Raw genomic sequence first — 20,521 nt, 5'->3', positions numbered from 1 at the left:
GGCATGTTTTCAGGATTTGTAATTTATGATTTACTTACAATAAATTTTCGTGTGCTTTAAAGGTGCCAATCTGCACGATCCTACCTCTTTCCTAATGTAACTAGCCGATAATCATCATTAGCCTTTATATTTAAAATTATGCTTTCTTCAGCGACATAACAAGCTGAATATAAGCCTGCATCTGTAAACCATGTGATTAAGTGTGCAAACTGACACCACCCTAAAGAAATAAAGGTGAAGTAGTTTGTCCTTGTCTAAGTTAGGACATCAACTGATAACACGCAGCCACCTCCACCTTTATAACATTACCGCGTTGTTCTTTTCTTTTTCTTTCTTTGTCTGTTTGTTTCCATTAGAAACCAGGACGCGAAGGGAATCCCTGAATAGGAGCGAGTCTATAGGCCGCTTAATTAAAAACAGGGGGGAAATGGACCTAACTGCCAATAGCACAGCAGAGGACTTTGCTTCCCGCTCCGGCGTCCGCCCAGTGAGAGTATATAGGAGAGGAGACAACAGGTGCACCAGGCATGACCGGTCAGTGTCCTCACTTGGGCTGAGATAGGGAGGACTGAGATAGTGGGGACTGGGGCATGCTTAAATGAAGGAAATGGAAGATGCGCCTGAAACGCTGGAGTGAAGATTCACGCAGATGGGTAAGTAAGTTATAACATAGTTGCGGGCAATTAAAATAGCCTCAGTAGAGCAGTCAAGACATGTTATATGTTACTTAGGATCGGTTGCTGTTGCTGCTACCAGGCAACTCAAACACTAAACACAGGGACTCTTCCTATTTGGGTTCTTCTAACCACAGCATGTGCTACGTATAGTGGTGTAGAAAAAACAAACAAAAACCCAAAACACACAGTCACTTATATTAATTGCAGCATACTTGAAATAGTCCTCACCTTGGTGAATAACTCTTTGAAAGCACAGACTAAGATGTTAGAAACTAGTTTCACGTGATGATGAGCTGAGCTTGTGGTGTTTTTGTTTTTATGATCAGGAGGAGGATGTTGCGAGATTTTACAGGAAAGCGGCACTTTCCCTTCAAGGTAAGAGGGGGAACTAAAGTGAAACTGGCATTAAAATAATCAGAAATGTTCCCGCTTCATTTGTTGGGTGCCTCCTTCCTCTTTCTGCTGATCTTGCAGTGTCAGTGCGGCAGTGTACTGCTGCTGGCTGTGCTATTTGACTGACAGCTGTCAGCTGCACTCCTCACTGCTACTGTCAACTCACCTGAAACATGTTTGCCGACACTGCCACGTAACCCGCTTCTTATTATATTATAGTATATAATAAGAAGTCAGCCGAGAGTAAAGCTGGGAGACAATTCTACATTTTGCATACTGATAAATGAGCAGCTGGACGTCGGTACAGCAGTCAAATCCACGCATTTGCATTTACATGGACAGATGTGTTGTGACTGGTTGGGTGGCAGTGTAATGTTAGCTGACGTTTCTTCAGCCAGCTCACACTGCTCTGCTACTTTAACAGTTACATTTCACTGTGGGTCACACTAATGGCTCAAAAGCCATTCAATATGACTTTTAAATGTTTGCAAACTCTGCAAAGAAAATATCATTTTTTTTATTATAAGGACAGAAAGTGAAGTTGAATTGTGGGTGGCTGGAAGGCAGTGTCTTGTTAGCTGGTAGTTTCTTCCTGTGCCAGCTCACCTGCTGCTGCCCTCCAACTGTCCATTTAATCCACACCAACAGTGATGTCTGTAGTCACCCTTCACTGCAATCAGTACTAAGATGCGATTCATTGATTCTATTGTCTATTTTATATTATTTTCTCATAGCCATAAATATTCAGAAAAATCAACTACAGCACCATATTTAAGGAGATGGCCTTAATATCAATGCATTAACATTAGCAGGTAATTTGTAATGTGATTTAATTATTCAGTTAAGAAAGACGCTTAATACCCACAACACAGGACATCTAAATGAAAAATCTTAAAGTCATTAGTTAAAACAAATACTTATGAGAGCTTTTTATTGTTTGATAGATGCTGCACAGTTTGCTGGGCTCAAATCAGTCAAATCAGGCTCAATTAATTTGCTTCCTCTTAAAAAAGATTTTAATGTAAACACTGGAGAGATGAAAAGAAGGAAAGCTGAACATTTCAAAATGCCAACAACTGAAAAGCTAAATAACCACTGCAGCTGCAGCAGTGGTCATTTTAAGAAATGCTCATCACTGACCACAGGATAAACACCCCCACATACACTCATTTACACACACGCACACACACTCTGACTTGCATTGCATCACGGTGATTGCCTGATATTTTCATCTTGCATCTTTCTGGAATGACAACCCTCTCCAAGCAACACTCGCTGTCAACAGTTCAGTCCTTCCTGGCTGCCACAGCTCAGGAAACACAGACATAAAGCAGTGCTATGTCCAGTACCGATCACTAGGGGCCATCATAGCTCCACTCGTTTCTTTAGGATGATTTCCCGCACCATCGCTGTGACCTCTTCTCTGATGCTTTCCATGGGCTCGTCTGTTCGCCAGAATCGAACCACCTTCCCTTCTGGGTTCACCAGAAACTTCCAGAAGTTCCACTTTGGAATTTTCTTCACAGAATCTGAAAAACAAACAAGATGTCGCAGAACAGTCGTTAATGCTACATTTCTTTCTTTTTAATTTATCTTATTTTTAAGCAATCTTTAAAGTTGTTTGCCCAAGATGGGCAGCAACAAGTAATTCAGTTTCCATATAGTGAAACAAACTATTACACACTGAAGACAAAAAAATGTTCCTCAAAGGTAAAACCAGGATAAAACAGAGACAGACACATCAGGGTCTAAAATATGCTTAAAAACACTGACAGTTAGGTAGATTACAGGATGCTAAAATACCAAATGCCTTAATTTAATAACTTAATAGCAGAGTACCACGACGACAGAAAAAGTTACTTCCTAACAGAAGTGGACACTATCAAATCAAAATAATACATGCATAAAAAAATTATATTAAATAAATAAAATAAGAATAAAAGAAAATACCTACACAAGCCTATAGTATCATTTCAATATTATATAATTTGATAGTGCAGTGAAAAATGTATGTGTTGTAACTGAAAATCAAGTGAAAACCTAATACTAAAAAACTCAAATGTGCATACTAATAGCATTAATTCAAATGATAAATTCCCCTTGGCTACTGCTAATCATTATAGCTCACCACGACTGTTGTGTTACTGTATATTAATAATATTAACTGTAACTGTAAAAATACAGCTAATTAATAAAACCAGATTCTAATGCATGGAGCAGAATGTCAGTTCTGCTGCTTTACAAACATAAATGAAGTTGCTACTTAGCAGATATGACACTGAATTGATTAAATTTTATACCATCAAGTCTTGTAATCACAGAATAGATCAGAACCATACTTTATATTCCAGTTACCTCTGGAGTTCATAGACTTGTTCTGCAGGTCTTCTTTCAGGTGCATCATGTTCATAAAAACTCATTAAATTACCCTGGGGTGATTGAAAAATACAAAACTTTACGTTCAGCTCCACATTTTACAACAGTAACAGATTATTTTCCTCTCAGATGAAGTAAAAGTAGGCTTTGCCTAATCTTGTTTGGTTTTAGACTATCAACACTTGTACCTGGAATACAGGTGAGACCAATTGTTAAGTATTTGAGGTTTGGCGACAGCTCCAAATTTTACTTCCTTCCATCATTAAATACATCCTGCACTTGGAGCAGGTATAAATATGTAATCAGCGTTTCTGTGATCTCACTCAGTGATCCCACAGTCATGATATTCGTTAAAAGTCTTTCTCCCAACCTGTGAGGAATTTGAAAGCAGGGTCAGCCTCTGATCCCATTATTTTGATCTTGCTGAAGAAAGGAAAGGTAACACCGTAGGCTGACTTGGCGAAAGCCTCGATGTCCCGGCTGGTTCCGGTCTCCGTATCCCCGAACTGTCCGCAGGGAAAGGCCAGGACGTTGAAGTGAGAGGTGCCCAGCTCCCGGTGGAGCTCCTGTAGAGACTTGTAGTTCGCCTCCGTCTGCTGGCAGTAACTCGCCACGTTTACAACTAAGGACGCCTGCAAAAGAGGGGATTAGGAGCAGTGCACAGTTATTTTAAAAAGCTCTTAAAAATACGCACTCTGCAAATAAATCAAGTCTAAACTGACACGGGGAAAGTTAAACAGTTAAACGGGTTTATTCTCAGTCTGAAACGACGGCTGATGATGTGGACATACTTTTCCTCGGTACTTCTCCAGAGAAATCGTCCTGCCCTTCGCGTCCTTCACCTCGAAAGAATAAAAATCCTTCGGTTTTCTGGGTTTCACCAGCTGGGTCTGCAGAAGAAATAAACACCCCACACCCACCGTCATGCTCAACAGCACAGTTAACTTTTTCGCTTTTGGGTTGGAGGACCTGGTAGGATAACCTCCCAAAGCCTCCATCTTGGAGGGGAAAGAGCAAACCGTAGCTTGAACTGGGGCTCTCCTTCCAGAAGTTCTGGGGCGGATCAGAGGAAATAGTCGCGTTAAGCTGGACGGAGAAACGGTGAAAGCGACTATACCGGAAACTCAGCAGCAAAATAAAACTAATAATAAGTGAACTTTACATGTAAATACTCGACTTTCAGCTACACTACAGAATCCTATATAGGCCGACTACAGGGTCAGCTGAAAATATTTTTTTTTAAAAACAAAACAAAACAAACAATGCCTTATGTTTTAGTTTTGTTAGGTGTGTTCAATATAAAAAGCATAAGACGGAATTAATATTGAGACTGATGTCTATATCACTTGTTTTTAATGTTGGAAAACATTAAAAACAGAAATCGGGAACTTATTATTATTATTATTATTATTATTATTATTATTATTAATAATAATAATAATAATAATAATATCATCATCATCATCATCATCATCATCATAATCATAACAATAATAAACATGCCTGAATGCTCAGTGCAGATTATTAGCACTAGAGGAACCTCAGCAAACACTTAACCAAACTTTACAGTGGTTTCCTCAGTAATCACTGTAAAGCATTTAAATAACTACAGAATCTTCATCTGCTATGAAAGGTTTCAAAAAATTAAGAGGAAGTTAGGCTCTTAATAGATTAGTTTCTAATGATATAAAGTTACTGTTTAGTACATTTTAAATAACCTTATTTTGAGATGGTATTAAAAAAAACAATTGTTATTTGTCTGCTCAGGGACAATACGAGGCCCATGAAGTCACATACAAATGCTTCAGGAGGCGGATCATCCAGAGGCGCTGCAGAGAAAGCCCTGTTGCAAGTACCCCACTGGCCCCTGGGCGGCAGTGTGAGCCAAGCTTCGAGTTTGATACCATCTGTCAGAGGCTGGAGCTCGATTCTCCACCGAGAAAGCATGAACCGGGACAGGGAGTCCTACCAGGAAAAATCCAAGGTATTAAACAACACACAGAAGTTCAGTAATAATAATAATGCAATACTGATGCCAGGCATATTCACATAAGTTAGGTCATTAAAAGTGTGATTAAACTCAAAAATTACCCGAAGTCAGGTTTTAAACGACTGATTTTTAGAAGAGGGGAAAAACGACTGATTCAGGATTTAAAGCATAATGTGTATGTCATAAAAATGCAACAATGTTTGTGTAATTTGGATAAATATTTTGGTTTAAAAAACTCCAACCAACTTTATCCTGCCACATGAAGACCCTAGTCACCACTGGGGACTGTACCCAAGCTGTTGGTGTTGCACTTGAACAGCATATTTATGATTCAGCTGGGTAACACTGTTCTTATATGACACTGCTGATTTTAAAATGCACGGGCATGCACTCCCCTAGGCCCATATCTAGAAACAACATTCATTCTTTTTAATCTTCACCAGGTGTATCATCATACTGACACAGTACATTTTTACCTGAGAGCTGTTGGACGTTTTCTATGATGTCATTTGATTTCACCAGAGGCAGCACTGGTGGGAGGCTCGTCTCACTCTGAGTCTGTTAAGTTGGTGAACACAGAGTGCACGATCGCTGCAAAGACACGGCCTGCTGCAGAAAATGCCCCACAAGAGGTTTGTTTAAGGAAGCTGCACTTCCTCGTTTGTGTCTGTGTGTGGTTGTGATGCAGTAGTTTGAGGGGGATGCTAAACTGACTTCTGCAAGTCATCGTCTCATACACGAACATAGAAGTTTTCATTTAAAAGTGAAAAAAGTCAGAGAGTTTTGTATGTGTGTGGTTTCCAAAAGTTGCTCGAAGTGAAATAAAATAAAAGAACACAATCAGTTTGATATAAGAATAATAAAATGTTATTATCCTATCAGAGATGGTGGTGTGGTGGCTAGCTCATCTGCCTCACAGGATGAAGGTCCTGGGTTTATGTAGAGTCTGGGGCCTTTCTCTGTGAAGTCCAAAGACATGCAGTGGGTGATTGGTTATTCTGAATTGATTTTAACTGTGAATACTTTTTCTTGTCTTGTGTTATGGCCCTGCAACAGATCGATGTATAAAGCATATAAAAAAGTAAATCTGCATATATTGCTAATGCTAACTTTCAATGATATGCTAATTTTAGATATTTTTGAAACCTGAATAGTAATAATTCTTTTCCCTTTTTTGGTTTTGTTTTACAGCGATGGGTATGGAGACCTGCAGTTCAAGAACCTGAAAATCTCAATCGCTCAGGTAGATCATGTTTCTACACAGCAAAATCTCCAGTGTTAAATTAACACTGGAGATTTTGCTGTGTATGAATGATTGTGTGAATGATCTCTGGACTGATACTACATGATGTCATACTGGGGAACCCAAATACATACTTTGATCACGCTGCAGTTTTTTTTCCGCTTTGTTTTTTGAATGCTGGATGATGTAATTATAGGTTTACTTTATCAGACTGCACACCAGTTTTTGAAGTCTGGAGAAAGTTGGTAGCGTACAAAGACAACAAAGATAACATCTGGAATAGCAATAAGGAAGAAAAGTTTGAAAGAAATCACGTGTTAAATTCTCTTGACACTTTATTCACATTTAGGCACTTTAGCAGTCATCACTAGTTTCAACACGTTCTAGTTTAATGCAACGAGTGCTTAATGCACATCAATGTGGATGCTTGCTGCAACTATTGATTCATGTCAAAAACACGACACAACAAAGAAAGTGTTTGAAAATTAATGGATTAACAGCAGATGTACAATGTATGTTTTGTAACAATATCTTTTAAATTATATTTTTATCATTGAAGGTTATGATGAAAGAAAATATGATCTTCAGCCATTTGCCACTCTGAACAAAGCCACTCTGAGCCTGCACGGGAAGTCAGTGGTTAAGTTGGGTGCACCATCACTGCTGAATGATTACTGTAAGAGAAAATGAAGCCCTAAATGACTTTTACAAATACTGTTTTTTTGCTTCTGTACACCACCACAGTAGATGTTTCTTTCCAAGCTCCTTAGACTACAATGACCTGGGTGACTGAGAACCTTCACAGACACCACAGTAGACTGTAAAACAATCCAAATGTGGCTGAAATGTAGTTTTCAGCTTAAATTCATTGGGGTTAATAATGCTTTGCATTAGCTGTTTAGGAATTATAGTCACTGTTATAAATAATCTAATTTTTAAAGGGTCAGAAGTAATTGAACAAACTAATAATCCTTTGCATTGCATTAATTCTGCCTGAAGTCTAGAATGCATGGACATGATTAAAGGTGGTGCTTCCTCCCTTGAGATGCTCTGCTGGGCCTTTACTTCACCACTGTTGGTTGGTGTTTATTTGTGGGCTTATTTGCATTTAAAACTGATAAGCATGCTGTTCTGGATTAGGATCAGGTGACACGTCTTCTTCTATCAGTATTGGGCCATTAAGAAGTTGTACATCTACGTGCTATAACATTTCCATCATGTTTGACGAATGATGGTAGTTGTGTTGGGGTGTGCTGGTGAAATTTCATTATTTTAAATAGCATAGCCATATGGGCAACAAAAATACAACCTGGAACATCTGCTACTTGGTTTTTTTTCTGAAAAATACTTACTGAAAACACTTTGGTGGATATAACAGATTTAACAAAAAAAAAAAATGTTTATAATTAAGGCTCATCCTGTTCATCAATAATTTATGCCTACGATATAGTCCTCTGTAGTCCTTTGTTTTTGCAACTTTGTCATTTCAGACACTAACCTTCTCGACTGCAGCTGTAGTGGCATGGTTGCATTAGGACTCGGCTCTTCAGTTTACATTTGGAATTCAGAAACTCGTGGTCTGGTTGGACATCTGGACCTGAGTCCACAATCAGGATGCCGATATCGTCAGTCGGTCTCGTCTCTGTGCTGGAGCACAGATGGAAGAGCCCTCAGTATCGCGACTAGACGAGGGGAGATACAGGTAAATGAACTCATAGAGGTTGGAAACTTATTCAAACCAAATGTGGTATGGTGGGCTCTGTGAGAAGGGAAGTGTCATATTTACTGAATCAGCAGGATGACTGTTTGTGGTGTCTTTGTCTCTCTTTGACTCTTTAGTTGTGGGATGTCGAACACAAGCAGAACATGAGGTTTCTGCTGTCACACCTGGCTGTGGTGAGAGCGCTTTCTTGGAAACAGCAGTTACTTAGCAGGTACCCATTTGGTTTGTTCTGGTATTTAAAGAAGGTGCTGCTTAATAATGAAATGGAAAAGATTGACCAATTTGGAAATTATGCTAAATAAATGAATCAATAAATAGGATAGATAGGCTTAGGATAAGAGCTAAAGGCATACAGCTTTATCTCTTTAATAGAAGAAATGTAGATGAATTAGTCACGGACAGGGTAGGAGACACTTAATCAATAAAAGTGTCCATAAAAGCAGTGTTTTTTCTGACAGTGGATCTGTTCTTGGACATATCTGTCACCTTGACCCACGGGCTTTCACACCTCTGGTAGGTGCAACCACCCAGAGGGAGGGGGTCTGCAGTCTGCAGTGGTCACCAGGAGGCAAATGGCTGGCCAGCGGCTCCACAGAAGGCCTTCTCCATATCTGGGATGATGACATCATGGGAAAAAAAATGTCAAGTCAGCCAATAATGACAGTGAAGCAGCCCAGTGCTGTGAAGGTCTGTGTACTTGGATTTGGAGGCTAAAAGTAAACTGTTTGGCATTTTTAAAGGCTGACACAGCCAGAGTTACAGAGTTTGAGCAGACGTCAAAGCAGTTAAATGTGAATAAGAGGCTAATGGTTTTAATGTGTAAGGATTTTGGGTTAGTAAACAGAGATTTAAAAATGCTGTTAATGTATCCACCTTTGTGTGTGTTATTTTGTTAGGCAATGGGGTGGTGCCCATGGCAGGGAAACATTATTGCTACAGGAGGGGGATGGAAAGATGGTGAGCTGAGAATCTGGGACACACAATCAGCATCTTGTGTTACTTCTGTGCAAACAAATTCACAGGTGCTTGAGAATTACAGTATTGTGGATATTTTTGTTTTGCTGTATTTAAAAATGCTGGATAAACTATTACTATTTACCCTCATTTGCAGATCTGTTCTCTACAATGGGCTGAAAAGAAGAGATATCTGGTTACAGGTCATGGCCTACCTCATCACAAAGTCACATCTTGGGTGTGGGAGTTTCACTCTCTCAGCCCCATTTACCAGTTCACAGGTTAGAAAACCAAAAAACACACAAGGCTGTTCTACATTACTATAACCTTTTTATTAATAAAGTAAATAATTCTGTTTAATGCAACGTTAAATTGTATCAGCACTGCTGTCTGATACTATCTCAACTTAGTCTCAACACATTGACAACACACTCATAGGAACAAACGTTGTTGCGTCAATAACACAGTGAGTAATATTCTCACAGAAGCAGTTGTTGTCAGTGCAGCAGCTCTGTCACCTACCACTAATGTCTTTAATGGCCATCGTGTGCTGAGTGATTCGTGTTCTGGGCTTCCCTCTAGTGAATATGAAACTAAGGTTGCTAGTTTTAATATGAGCTGTCTCACTGTCCTGTAGTATTGTGAGCTGGTGTTAGAAAACCAATACTTACGGCTTAAGGGGGGAAAAAATGAGAAATAAACCGCTAACAGAAATGCTAAATTCCTGTTTTTTCTGGTCAGGGGGGCTCAAACCAAGCATTGAATGCAAAAGACACTTTTACTGAAAACCCACTAATATGTAATATTGAATAATTTTACTTAATAAAAAAAATGATCAAGTAATTTTCAAAATTTACTTTTTTTAATTTAAGTTTTTTTGTACTTTTATATTTTAAATGAAAACTTGACGGTCATTCTGCGCTATTTTTCAGAAGTGTAATTACTGATATCAACCCTTGTGGTAAAGTCCTATTCCCATAGGAATACTGGTTATGATAAGATAGGGAAATTGACTTGTTTTCATAATGGAAAAAAACAAACAAAAACAAAATAGTGTAGCTCCCATTGAGTTGCACCAATGCAGGCCGTTATTCTGTAGGCAGATTTTTAGTCACCATTTTCTTGGTTAACCACAGTCATAAAGTCCCCCTTCTCATTTTTGCCAATAAGGCTCTGATTGACTCAGTTGTACTGGCAAACAAGGAGAAGTTGTTACTGAATGAGATGCTTGTTTGAATCACAGACAAATATGTGCGAAGTGAGGTTTGGAACAGAGTGCTTATATTGTTTAGTTTTTGGTATTATCTATTTTTTCCATTTAACTTCACGTTGCTTTTATTTCATTATCTCCTGAATCCAAGATGTCTGTCAACTTTTCTTTCTAATCCTGGTTTTTGATGTGTGATTCCATCAAAAAACATAAAAATGTAAAAAGGCATTATAATCAAGGTAGTACAATTCAATATTAATTCCCTGTTAATGTGGCATTTTCTTACTACTTATAGCAACAACAAGAACTGATTTTCAGTTCTTTTAAATAATAATTTTTTTTCTTTTTCTTTTTTTAACCAGGTCACTCTGATCGAGTCCTTCACTTGGCCTTAAACCCTGACAATTCTCAGATTTTCTCCACCGGTGCGGACCAGCGCTTTCACATCTGGGATTTGTAGTAACCAGCGTCATGGAACCGTGACATTCATATTGATAATAAAGTTCTTTAGCATCTGGTTAGAAATAGGTATACAATTGATTACCACATAAGTGCACATTGCTGCTTTCTTGGCAATTGTGTCATAGAGACCACACATTTCCCTCCCATGATGTCAACCACAATTCGAAGCCAGTTTACCACCAGCTCACACCTTTTGTCATGCATCGTGCATGCCGGTAGCACAGGTTTCCTGTTTTAATGGCTAGACGACATGAATCTTTTGTATAGTTATGATATGACAGATATGCCATACTGACTACTATCATATGAAAGGTAACAAAAGACAGACATGGGACATGTTTTAGTGTACACATATATGAAATAGCTCAGCACCAACAGTTGAAATCTGCTGCTGCTGACTTAAGGCTCATCAGCATTTATTTGTTCTGTATGTGAGTTCACTTTGAGTTTGTTGTGTTTTTATTTATATTACATTTTGATATGTCTTCATTGTAAATTTTGACTTCCTGAAATTTTTTTTAATTATATTTTGCACAATGAAATCAAATTTAGGAACCTAATAGTAGAATACACTCTGTAGCCTAAGGTAGCTTTTATTCTTGCCCCAATGATATGAAACATCCCTACTACCTATTTTACCTAGAAATAGAGTGAAAGCTTTGTGGTTTGTTTTAAAAGTTATGTGTTTAGTAGTTAAATCACTTAGACTTAAGTTAAATGTAAAATGAAGCAGAATAGATTTCTGCTTGAAAAGACTTTGTGTGTGAGCATATGCGCTGCAAAATTTGACTTGCAAGAGTGTGACCAGAGAAGATTTAAGAGAACAGTTTGTGCAAAAGCACTGTGGTGAAGACTTCCTTTATAAAAACAGAGCAAGACCCCCCCTCTACATGAGTTATTTCTTATAGGTTATATGTTCACAGTCACACTGAGATGTCGGAGCAAACGTGCAATGACTGAGGTTGGTTTATATAGTCCCTGTAACCTCAGATGTCTGCAAAGTCTAGCCTACGCTGTTCCACTTTTGACTAAGATAAGGGTCAAGATGAATAATGTCAACACTCAACTGAAAGCAGCAACATGCCTCAAGTGCAGTCTGAAATGAAGCCCAGTCAGCAAAGAAACTGAAATTTTAAAAAAAGAACTGAGAAGAAATCTGCATAAGTTGTGTTTCTCTGTGAGCTTACTGCTTTACAAATATGCTGGCCTTTAATGCAAGGTCAAAGTCATGATGGCTCCACTCAGCTGAAACTGGCGGCACAAAAAGGGTCAACATATTCTGCGTCCCTTATGTAAAATGTTGTACACTGAAAGGAAGTAATTCCTAATTGACATACAGTGGCTTGCAAAAGTATTCGGCCCCCTTGAACTTTTCCACATTTTGTCACATTACAGCCACAAACATGAATCAATTTTACTGGAATTCCACGTGAAAGACCAACACAAAGTGGTGTACACGTGAGAAGTGGAACGAAAATCATACATGATTCCAAACATTTTTTACACATAAATAACTGAAAAGTGGGGTGTGCGTAATTATTCAGCCCCCTTTGGTCTGAGTGCAGTCAGTTGCCCATAGACATTGCCTGATGAGTGCTAATGACTAAAGAGAGTGCACCTGTGTGTAATCTAATGTCAGTACAAATACAGCTGCTCTGTGACGGCCTCAGAGGTTGTGTGAGAGAATATTGGGAGCAACAACACCATGAAGTCCAAAGAAAACACCAGACAGGTCAGGGATAAAGTTACTGAGAAATTTTAAGCAGGCTTAGGCTACAAGAAGATTTCCCAAGCCTTGAACATCCCACGGAGCACTGTTCAAGCGATCATTCAGAAATGGAAGGAGTATGGCACAACTGTAAACCTACCAAGACAAGGCCGTCCACCTAAACTCACAGGCCGAACAAGGAGAGCGCTGATCAGAAATGCAGCCAAGAGGCCCATGGTGACTTTGCACGAGCTGCAGAGATCTACAGTTCAGGTGGGGGAATCTGTCCATAGGACATATGTCTGTGAAGGTTCTCAGTCATCCAGGTCATCGTAGTCAAAGGAGCTTGCAAAGAAAAGCGTCTGGACTTTTTTAAGTTGCTTGAAGACGTTTCACCTCTCATCCGAGAAGCTTCCTCAGTTCTAAGGTCAAATGGTGGAGAGTCCCAGATTTAAGCCTAGTGGGAGTGACCCCCCACAGAGGGACAAAAGGACCCCCTGATGATGTCAGGGGGTCCATAGGACAACTATTAGTTGTGCACTGCACAAAGTTGGCCTTTATGGAAGAGTGGCAAGAAGAAAGCCATTGTTAACAGAAAACCATAAGTCCCGTTTGCAGTTTGCCACAAGCCATGTGGGGGACACAGCAAACATGTGGAAGAAGGTGCTCTGGTCAGTTGAGACCAAAATGGAACTTTTTGGCCAAAATGCAAAACGCTATGTGTGGTGGAAAACTAACACTGCACATCACTCTGAACACACCATCCCCACTGTCAAATATGGTGGTGGCAGCATCAGGCTCTGGGGGTGCTTCTCTTCAGCAGGGACAGGGAAGCTGGTCAGAGTTGATGGGAAGATGGATGGAGCCAAATACAGGGCAATCTTGGAAGAAAACCTCTTGGAGTCTGCAAAAGACTTGAGACTGGGGCGGAGGTTCACCTTCCAGCAGGACAACGACCCTAAACATAAAGCCCGGGCAACGATGGAATGGTTTAAAACAAAACATATCCATGTGTTAGAATGGCCCAGTCAACGTCCAGATCTAAATCCAATCGAGAATCTGTGGCAAGATCTGAAAACTGCTGTTCACAAACGCTGTCCATCTAATCTGACTGAGCTGGAGCTGTTTTGCAAAGAAGAATGGGCAAAGATTTCAGTCTCTAGATGTGCAAAGCTGGTAGAGACATTCCCTAAAAGACTGGCAGCTTTAATTGCAGCAAAAGGTGGTTCTACAAAGTATTGACTAAGGGGGCTGAATAATTACGCACACCCCACTTTTCAGTTATTTATTTGTAAAAAAACGTTTGGAATCATGTATGATTTTCGTTCCACTTCTCACGTGTGCACCACTTTGTATTGGTCTTTCATGTGGAATTCCAGTAAAATTGATTCATGTTTGTCGCTGTAATGTGACAAAATGTGGAAAAGTTCAAGGGGGCCGAATACTTTTGCAAGCCACTGTATCTATAGCTCAGGATACTCACTACAGTATCCACCACTCGGCAAGTGTGTGAATCTAGATGTGACTTAGGGGGACTGTTTACAATTCTAGTGTTTGCTTTATGTTACAAAAACTACTATGTCTGTGATGAAGTGCAAACATATGGGGGGAAAAATAGAAAACATTTTTTTTAACAAATTCCCATTGACTACAGTAGTGAATGTATACTTCAACCTTACGTCATTCTTAATTTTTTGCATAATTTTCCATATGGGTAATACAGAGACCTGACAGACAAGAGAGTCTGAAACCTGAATAATGTTGTTTGCTGTTCTGCAAATATTTAATCGGGCTCATATTTGAAAGTCAAAAAGTACACTAACTAACAAATTATCAACCAGGCTGTTCTAAAAATAGACTGCAGGGTGGAGCTAGTTACGCCGTATTTTTAACCCCCTTATAAAAGCTAGGCAGCTTTCTCCCAGTCTTCAGTTACAGTGGCATTGTTGAGCTTTTCCAGGCGCTTTTGTCTGCCAACAAGCACAATCTTCTGTTTTCCAGTAGAGATAAAAAAAATTCAAATAGCAGTTAGTAAGCAGATTGTAATGTTTAGGATATTTGATACTGGAAAGGTTTAGGAAAACAAACAATGTAAAGCAAATGCATTTAGATTTTAATATCTTGTGTAACTAATTCCTGAAAACGTCCTCATACAGGTAAGCACTGAGCTTTAGACACTCCCATTTTTTCACCTCTTGCATCACCCTGAGGCTTTAGCTGGCTTTATAAATTTACACACGAACAGAGTCCGGGGCAAATGAGAAGGAGAGAGTATGGGATGACTATAGGGAGCACTTGAGAAACACCAGACAGCTCATGGTCAGCTGTCTGATGGGAATGAAATAAAAACATATATATCACCTCCCAGAAAACTACACGGATTCTACTTTATGTCTGGCAATGAGACGGCAATTCTGCATCAGCTGGCGATTTTAGGTAACATTTTGCAAAACTTCTTTAACATGAGTCAAGCATGTTATCATTCCATGTTTCATTGTCCGTAAATGTCAAAATGAGTCTAGCATCTGATGCAATAAGCTTTTTATTAGTACTTATGTTCTGACTGCATACTCTAGCTGGTCAAAGGAGCTTGCAAAGAAAAGCGTCTGGACTTCTTTAAGTTACTTGAAGACGTTTCACCTCTCATCCGAGAAGCTTCTTCAGTTCTAAGGTCAAATGGTGGAGAGTCCCAGATATAAACCTAGTGGGAGTATCCCCCCACAGAGGAACAAAAGGACCCCCTGATGATCCTCTAATCCCCTGAGCCAAGGTGTGAAACTGGGTGTGGGTCCCAATCAGCCAGAGTTTCGGGTGAGTTCATTGTGAAACCTGGCCCCACCTTATCATGCGAATTCCTGAGATCAGATGGCCCAGGATGTGAGTGGGCGTTAAGGCATCTGGGAAGGGATCTCAAAACTGGATTATAGATGGCAGAGAGTTGGTGTCGTAAACCACCGCCTCTGTTCAAAGATGGTCGCTCACAGTGGACATAGATGGCTTCTTTCACTCCTCTTTCAAACCATCTGTCCTCTCTGTCCAAAATGTGAACATTGGCATCCTCGAAAGAGTGTCCTTTATCCTTAAGATGCAGATGGACTGCTGAGTCTTGTCCTGTGGAGGTGGCTCTTCTGTGTTGTGCCATGCGCTTGTGAAGTGGCTGTTTGGTCTCTCCAATGTAGAGGTCTGGGCATTCCTCACTGCACTGTACAGCATACACCACATTGTTAAGTTTGTGTTTTGGCGTTTTGTCTTTCGGGTGAACCAGTTTTTGTCTGAGCGTGTTGCTGGGTCTGAAATACACTGGGATATCGTGCTTGGAGAAAACTCTCCTGAGTTTTTCTGATACACCGGCTACATAGGGGATGACAATGTTGTTGCGTCTGTCTTTCTTATCCTCCCTCGCTGGTGTCTGATCTTCTTTTCTGTGTCTCTTTGCTGACTTTAAGAACGCCCATTTAGGATAGCCGCACGTTTTGAGTGGGACCCACACCCAGTTTCACACCTTGGCTCAGGGGATTAGAGGATCATCAGGGGGTCCTTTTGTCCCTCTGTGGGGGGATACTCCCACTAGGTTTATATCTGGGACTCTCCACCATTTGACCTTAGAACTGAAGAAGCTTCTTGGATGAGAGGTGAAACGTCTTCAAGTAACTTAAAGAAGTCCAGACGCTTTTCTTTGCAAGCTCCTTTGACTACGATGACCTGGATGACTGAGAACCTTCACAGACATACTCTAGCTGCTGTTAATGTTAGCTAAAATGTGACTTAGCTGCTCACGAGGACAGATTATTAGAGGGAGAAGACCCTTGGCCCCCTGTTTCATGCTCTTCTACAATGACATACAAATGTAGTCTCAAATCTCTCAGTTGCATTTTCGTCTTTAAGGTTAATGTCTGTCTTTACAACTTGGGCATTTCTGTAGATTGAAAAATGGTGGCTATACTTCAGTATTTATTTAACACTTGTACACAGTTATTCTACTAAATACTGCAACACACTATTTAAATGTATATAATGAAAACATGTCTAATAGATTATAACACAATCAAACAACCAAACATAGCTATTGTTAACTACTCTGCCTTCATCTATGTTTTTTTTCCTTACGCAGTGGTATGTCATGGCTTAGCAGTGGGTCAGATCTCTTCTTATTACTTCCTAGTCCAAAGACCTATGCCATGGGTCAAAGCCCAGGAGTTCTGTCAGAAGTACTATGTGGACCTTGCTGTCCTGACCACAGAGGAGCAGTACTTCAGTGTCCTGAATGCTACTCCTGCCACAAAAGTCAGCTTTTGGCTTGGTCTGAAACGCCAGAGTGTCTCCAGTGACTGGCAGTGGGTGAATGGGGAACAACTGGGCTATGAACACTGGTACAGGAGAAACAATGAAGGCTGCTGTGCAAGTTTAGAGGCCATGCTGGAAAAAGACAAGAACCTGTTGGCTCGCTACTGTAAGGAACCACACATGGTTGTCTGTCAGGGTAAGTAATGCATTTTTTGCTCTTTTTGGAGTTAGAAACTGACAAATATAGTAACTACAAAGTCAGTAATGCATTTTTTGCTCTTTTTGGAGTTAGAAACTGACAAATATAGTAACTACAAAGTCTAAATATGATACTCAATAAAGATGAGGCACACAACTAAAAAATGCAAACAGTCAGATTCACTGAAACACGATGCAGTGACTAAAAACCTGTTCTACCTGTCTAAGGTGAGTGTGTTGCCACAAGAAAATGATCCCATACTCTACTGGTTATGTTATGGTGCTTTGTTTATATCCTGCATCCACCTGCCTGTTATTATTTATAACAGATTAGTTAGGTAGCAGTTGAAAAAAATCATTATTAAAATAGTTTTGCTGGTTTAAACCTCTAAAGCAGGGCTCTAAAACTCACAGCCTGGGGACACTTGCAGCCCGTGTCACCCCTACTTGCGGCCCATATGTTGAGGTGAAGAAATATAATGCAATTTGGCCCTTGAAATTACTCTTTTTGTTAGGGAGGATTTCTTTCCTGTTGTTCCTTAAAAAGTTCATTAAAAAGCAAAAAAATATTTAATATGAAGGCAATATGAGCAGACAGTACAAACATGTTGGCTGCGTTAGTTCAGTGAGAAAGTTATTTGTAAAGAAAACATTTTTCACTGGCAGTAAAAAACGAATGTGTACACTTATGTCTGCATTTTTATTTTGTTAAATATGAACATAATGATTGCAAAAGTGCTGCAATGTGTCTGGCCAGAAAGAGTGTACCAATTTATTTATTTGGTAGTTCAATGAAAAGCTTCAGTTAGTTAAGAGTGAGAAAAAAAATTGTTGTTATACAATATTTATACAATATTTGAAATAATACAATGAGATGACAGTGCCAGCAGTGGCCCGCAGCTCTCTGAAGTTGGAGATCCCTGCTCAAAAGCACAGTAACATGAAACAGTACCTCCAACCAATTTAGATAGATGAACTAGTCCACCGTAGTTCATGCTGGAGTTCATTTTTTAGTATTTTACCAGGATTCTCCTGTTCCTCCCCACAAAAGAGCAGATACTGCTTCTGCTGCTGGCCCCCTCACTGACCTATCTAGCTCTCCTCATATAATAACCCATCACCTGGTATTTAAATCTCTGTTTTCTCCATCATTTTTCATCAAACCTATCTGATAACATGTTATTTTTTATGATCCATACCTGAGCTCTTACTTGACTCTGACTGTTTTTCTTCCCACAGGTCCACATTCCCCTCAGTCGGTGACAGTGGACTCAGTGGGTGCGGAACATGTGAATCTTAGTTGGAATATCTCTGCCTTTATGCAGACGACACCACACAGTTACAATGTGACCATATGTGACAGCAGATGTGAGACAGTCTTTTACTCCTGCACCAATGGTTCTGCAGCGATGAGCATCAGCATCTCCAACTTAACATCAGGCACAAAGTATTTCCTACATATCTCTGCCTTTGTTGTTCGGCCTGACAGTGTTACTGGTGGAAACATCATCCTGCAGAGTAACCCTACAACAGTAGACGTTAAAACAGGTGAGGAAGTTCTTGTTTATTTTTGTGTCATGGCTTGCTTCCTAGATACTGTGTACAATAACTGACAACAACTTAAATTAAAATATTCTATTATATTCAGCCCATTTACTCATCATTGTAAACTGGTGCTTGCCTCCCTCTTTTGTATCTGTGTCTCTGTATCCTCTCTACTTCGGTAGATCACGATATCATCTTTGCTGTTTTGATGGTCATTAAACTGATGTTGCTTGCTCCTCCACTGTGGATTCTTTATCATATCCTTAAAAAAGGTAGGTCTTCTTTCTCCAGTAAAAAATCTATATATTTAAAAAAAATCTCCATAACATATAACATAATTTTTATTTTTATTTTTTAAACAGCAGGTCGTTTTGAAGAATCAAATCATTACATCTCTCCAGTGTTGCTCTCAACTGAAGACACAATTGTTGATCTGGTCCCTCAGAAAACTCCAGGCATTGGTTAAGACACGGAAAAAACATAGTCTAGACATTTGTAGAAAAATCTCTTCAAATGAAAAATGCCAACACAATGAATATAGAATACATGGAGACAGATTCATTTTTTAAATAAACTGCTTCTCATTTACAAATGAATCGTTAACCAGTGTGTAGAAAATACTACAGTTAAACCTTCTTTTTTGAAACATGGTATGACCAACTTTTCTAAAATACCTTTCGATTTTTATTAAATTTGATCCTAAATGAGTGACTAAGACCACGAACTCAACAGGATTGTGTTTTCCGTTGCCGTTTACCCACAGACTCATAGTACCGAAAGCCTTTACGCAGCCACAGATATTGCATTGTAGCGGCCCTTCACATAGGATGCAGGTTTAAGGCACTTTCACATTGGCTTCATCTTTATAAACAGACATCTACACTGTTGTTTTGTATTGTATGGTTGTACCATTGGTCATTCAGATTAGTGAGCACATGTGAAAATATGTGACCCTCAAAATTTAAAAAAGTAGTCCCTGGAGTATTTGTTAAAAGCATTTTATGCTTCTTTTTTTTTTTTTTTTTAACTAAAACTACCTGTTAGTCATTTCCCACAAAATGTGTCATGCTGTAACTCATCACAGTCTGAGTTATGAAGTATTAGCACAAGTCAATGCAGTGAAGTGTCAGATGGACCACTGTAGTATCACTTTTTACCTCAAGATGAAACCGTCATTTGATTTTAATGAGCAGTAGGAAGAAATCACATATTATGTATTATGTTGTTTTGTTTTTCCACTTTTTCTTGATGTACTCACCTTTAGTTTATTTTAAAAAGCAAGAAAGTCAGTAAATGTGAAAAATGAGCGAAGAACAATATATTTCATCCAGTGCTGCTAGAAGTTATAAGTCATAAAAATATAAACTATTAAGAGGAACAAAAAGAAAAATTTAAACTGTAAAATTTAAAAAATGTTTATTGTTGTTATTCTTCACTTTTAGGATTTCTTTTTTCTTTTATATTTTTTAGTGTTTTTTGTTCATTTGTTTGTTTATTACAATATTTTTTTTATTACAGGGCCCATTGATATTGGACGAAATATTATAAAGCTTCTTTCAAAATGTACTTGTTGCTTTAAATTAGAATTAGACAAACATAACTTTTAGGGTCTTCTCAATAGTTTCAGATAGTGGCAGTGCATTTAATTGAATGTCATGACCCAAATGAAACATTAGCATTTCAAAGATGGAAAATAACATTACCAGTATTCTTGATTGAGAGTGAGATATTTTTCTTGAATCAAACATAGGTCAAAAA

The 20,521-nt window shown here is 39.1% G+C and overlaps 3 protein-coding genes and 1 long non-coding RNA gene across 4 annotated transcripts in view; 2 read left to right on the top strand and 2 right to left on the bottom strand.

Annotated features, from left to right (window-relative positions):
- The first annotated feature begins 361 nt into the window (after positions 1–361).
- On the top strand, positions 362–11,845 carry LOC146697337 (cell division cycle protein 20 homolog B-like). Its single transcript, XM_085476029.1, has 12 exons — positions 362–653; positions 1,004–1,052; positions 5,214–5,430; positions 5,959–6,068; positions 6,628–6,679; positions 7,239–7,355; positions 8,170–8,381; positions 8,519–8,613; positions 8,861–9,089; positions 9,299–9,424; positions 9,514–9,637; positions 10,929–11,845. Exons 2-12 carry the CDS (start codon positions 1,011–1,013, stop codon positions 11,024–11,026), a joined length of 1,422 nt encoding a protein of 473 aa, XP_085332155.1. The 5' UTR covers positions 362–653; positions 1,004–1,010; the 3' UTR covers positions 11,027–11,845.
- On the bottom strand, positions 1,975–4,549 carry gpx8 (glutathione peroxidase 8 (putative)). The gene is made up of 3 exons (XM_085476028.1): positions 4,238–4,549; positions 3,817–4,078; positions 1,975–2,599 (listed from the first exon to the last, which is right to left on the bottom strand). The coding sequence occupies exons 1-3, from the start codon at positions 4,442–4,444 to the stop codon at positions 2,436–2,438; spliced, it is 633 nt and encodes a 210-aa protein (XP_085332154.1). The 5' UTR covers positions 4,445–4,549; the 3' UTR covers positions 1,975–2,435.
- Positions 5,087–20,521, bottom strand: part of LOC146697332 (uncharacterized) — a 31,389-nt gene continuing 15,954 nt past the window's right edge. The window contains exons 2-4 of the long non-coding RNA XR_014923389.1: positions 8,466–9,013; positions 8,178–8,361; positions 5,087–6,395 (exon numbers count right to left, since the gene is read on the bottom strand). This is a non-coding gene — a long non-coding RNA (uncharacterized LOC146697332). The remainder of the gene's footprint in view (positions 6,396–8,177; positions 8,362–8,465; positions 9,014–20,521) is intronic.
- LOC146697336 (uncharacterized) lies at positions 15,127–19,931 on the top strand. Its single transcript, XM_085474199.1, has 5 exons — positions 15,127–15,172; positions 16,848–17,216; positions 18,458–18,766; positions 18,946–19,035; positions 19,126–19,931. The coding sequence occupies exons 1-5, from the start codon at positions 15,127–15,129 to the stop codon at positions 19,227–19,229; spliced, it is 918 nt and encodes a 305-aa protein (XP_085330325.1). The 3' UTR covers positions 19,230–19,931.

This window comes from Copadichromis virginalis, linkage group LG12 (assembly GCF_057382275.1).
Source record: "Copadichromis virginalis isolate Kocher_CV1m ecotype Utaka linkage group LG12, C_Virginalis_male_GT1.1, whole genome shotgun sequence".
NCBI lineage: Eukaryota > Metazoa > Chordata > Actinopteri > Cichliformes > Cichlidae > Copadichromis > Copadichromis virginalis.
This window is presented reverse-complemented; position numbering and strand designations above follow the sequence as displayed.

Excerpts from the sequence above, each read along its gene's own strand:
- LOC146697337 (XM_085476029.1), top strand. The coding sequence starts at position 1,011 with ATGTTGCGAGATTTTACAGGAAAGCGGCACTTTCCCTTCAAG. Across the intron at positions 7,356-8,169 it reads ATCACTGCTGAATGATTACT|ACACTAACCTTCTCGACTGC; the intron begins GTAAGAGAAAAT and ends TTGTCATTTCAG. Across the intron at positions 8,614-8,860 it reads AAACAGCAGTTACTTAGCAG|TGGATCTGTTCTTGGACATA; the intron begins GTACCCATTTGG and ends TTTTTCTGACAG.
- gpx8 (XM_085476028.1), bottom strand. The coding sequence starts at position 4,444 with ATGGAGGCTTTGGGAGGTTATCCTACCAGGTCCTCCAACCCAAAAGCG. Across the intron at positions 4,079-4,237 it reads TGGAGAAGTACCGAGGAAAA|GCGTCCTTAGTTGTAAACGT; the intron begins GTATGTCCACAT and ends CCTCTTTTGCAG. Across the intron at positions 2,600-3,816 it reads TGCTTTCAAATTCCTCACAG|ATTCTGTGAAGAAAATTCCA; the intron begins GTTGGGAGAAAG and ends TTTGTTTTTCAG.
- LOC146697336 (XM_085474199.1), top strand. The coding sequence starts at position 15,127 with ATGTCTGGCAATGAGACGGCAATTCTGCATCAGCTGGCGATTTTAG. Across the intron at positions 15,173-16,847 it reads GCATCAGCTGGCGATTTTAG|TGGTATGTCATGGCTTAGCA; the intron begins GTAACATTTTGC and ends TTCCTTACGCAG. Across the intron at positions 17,217-18,457 it reads ACACATGGTTGTCTGTCAGG|GTCCACATTCCCCTCAGTCG; the intron begins GTAAGTAATGCA and ends TTCTTCCCACAG.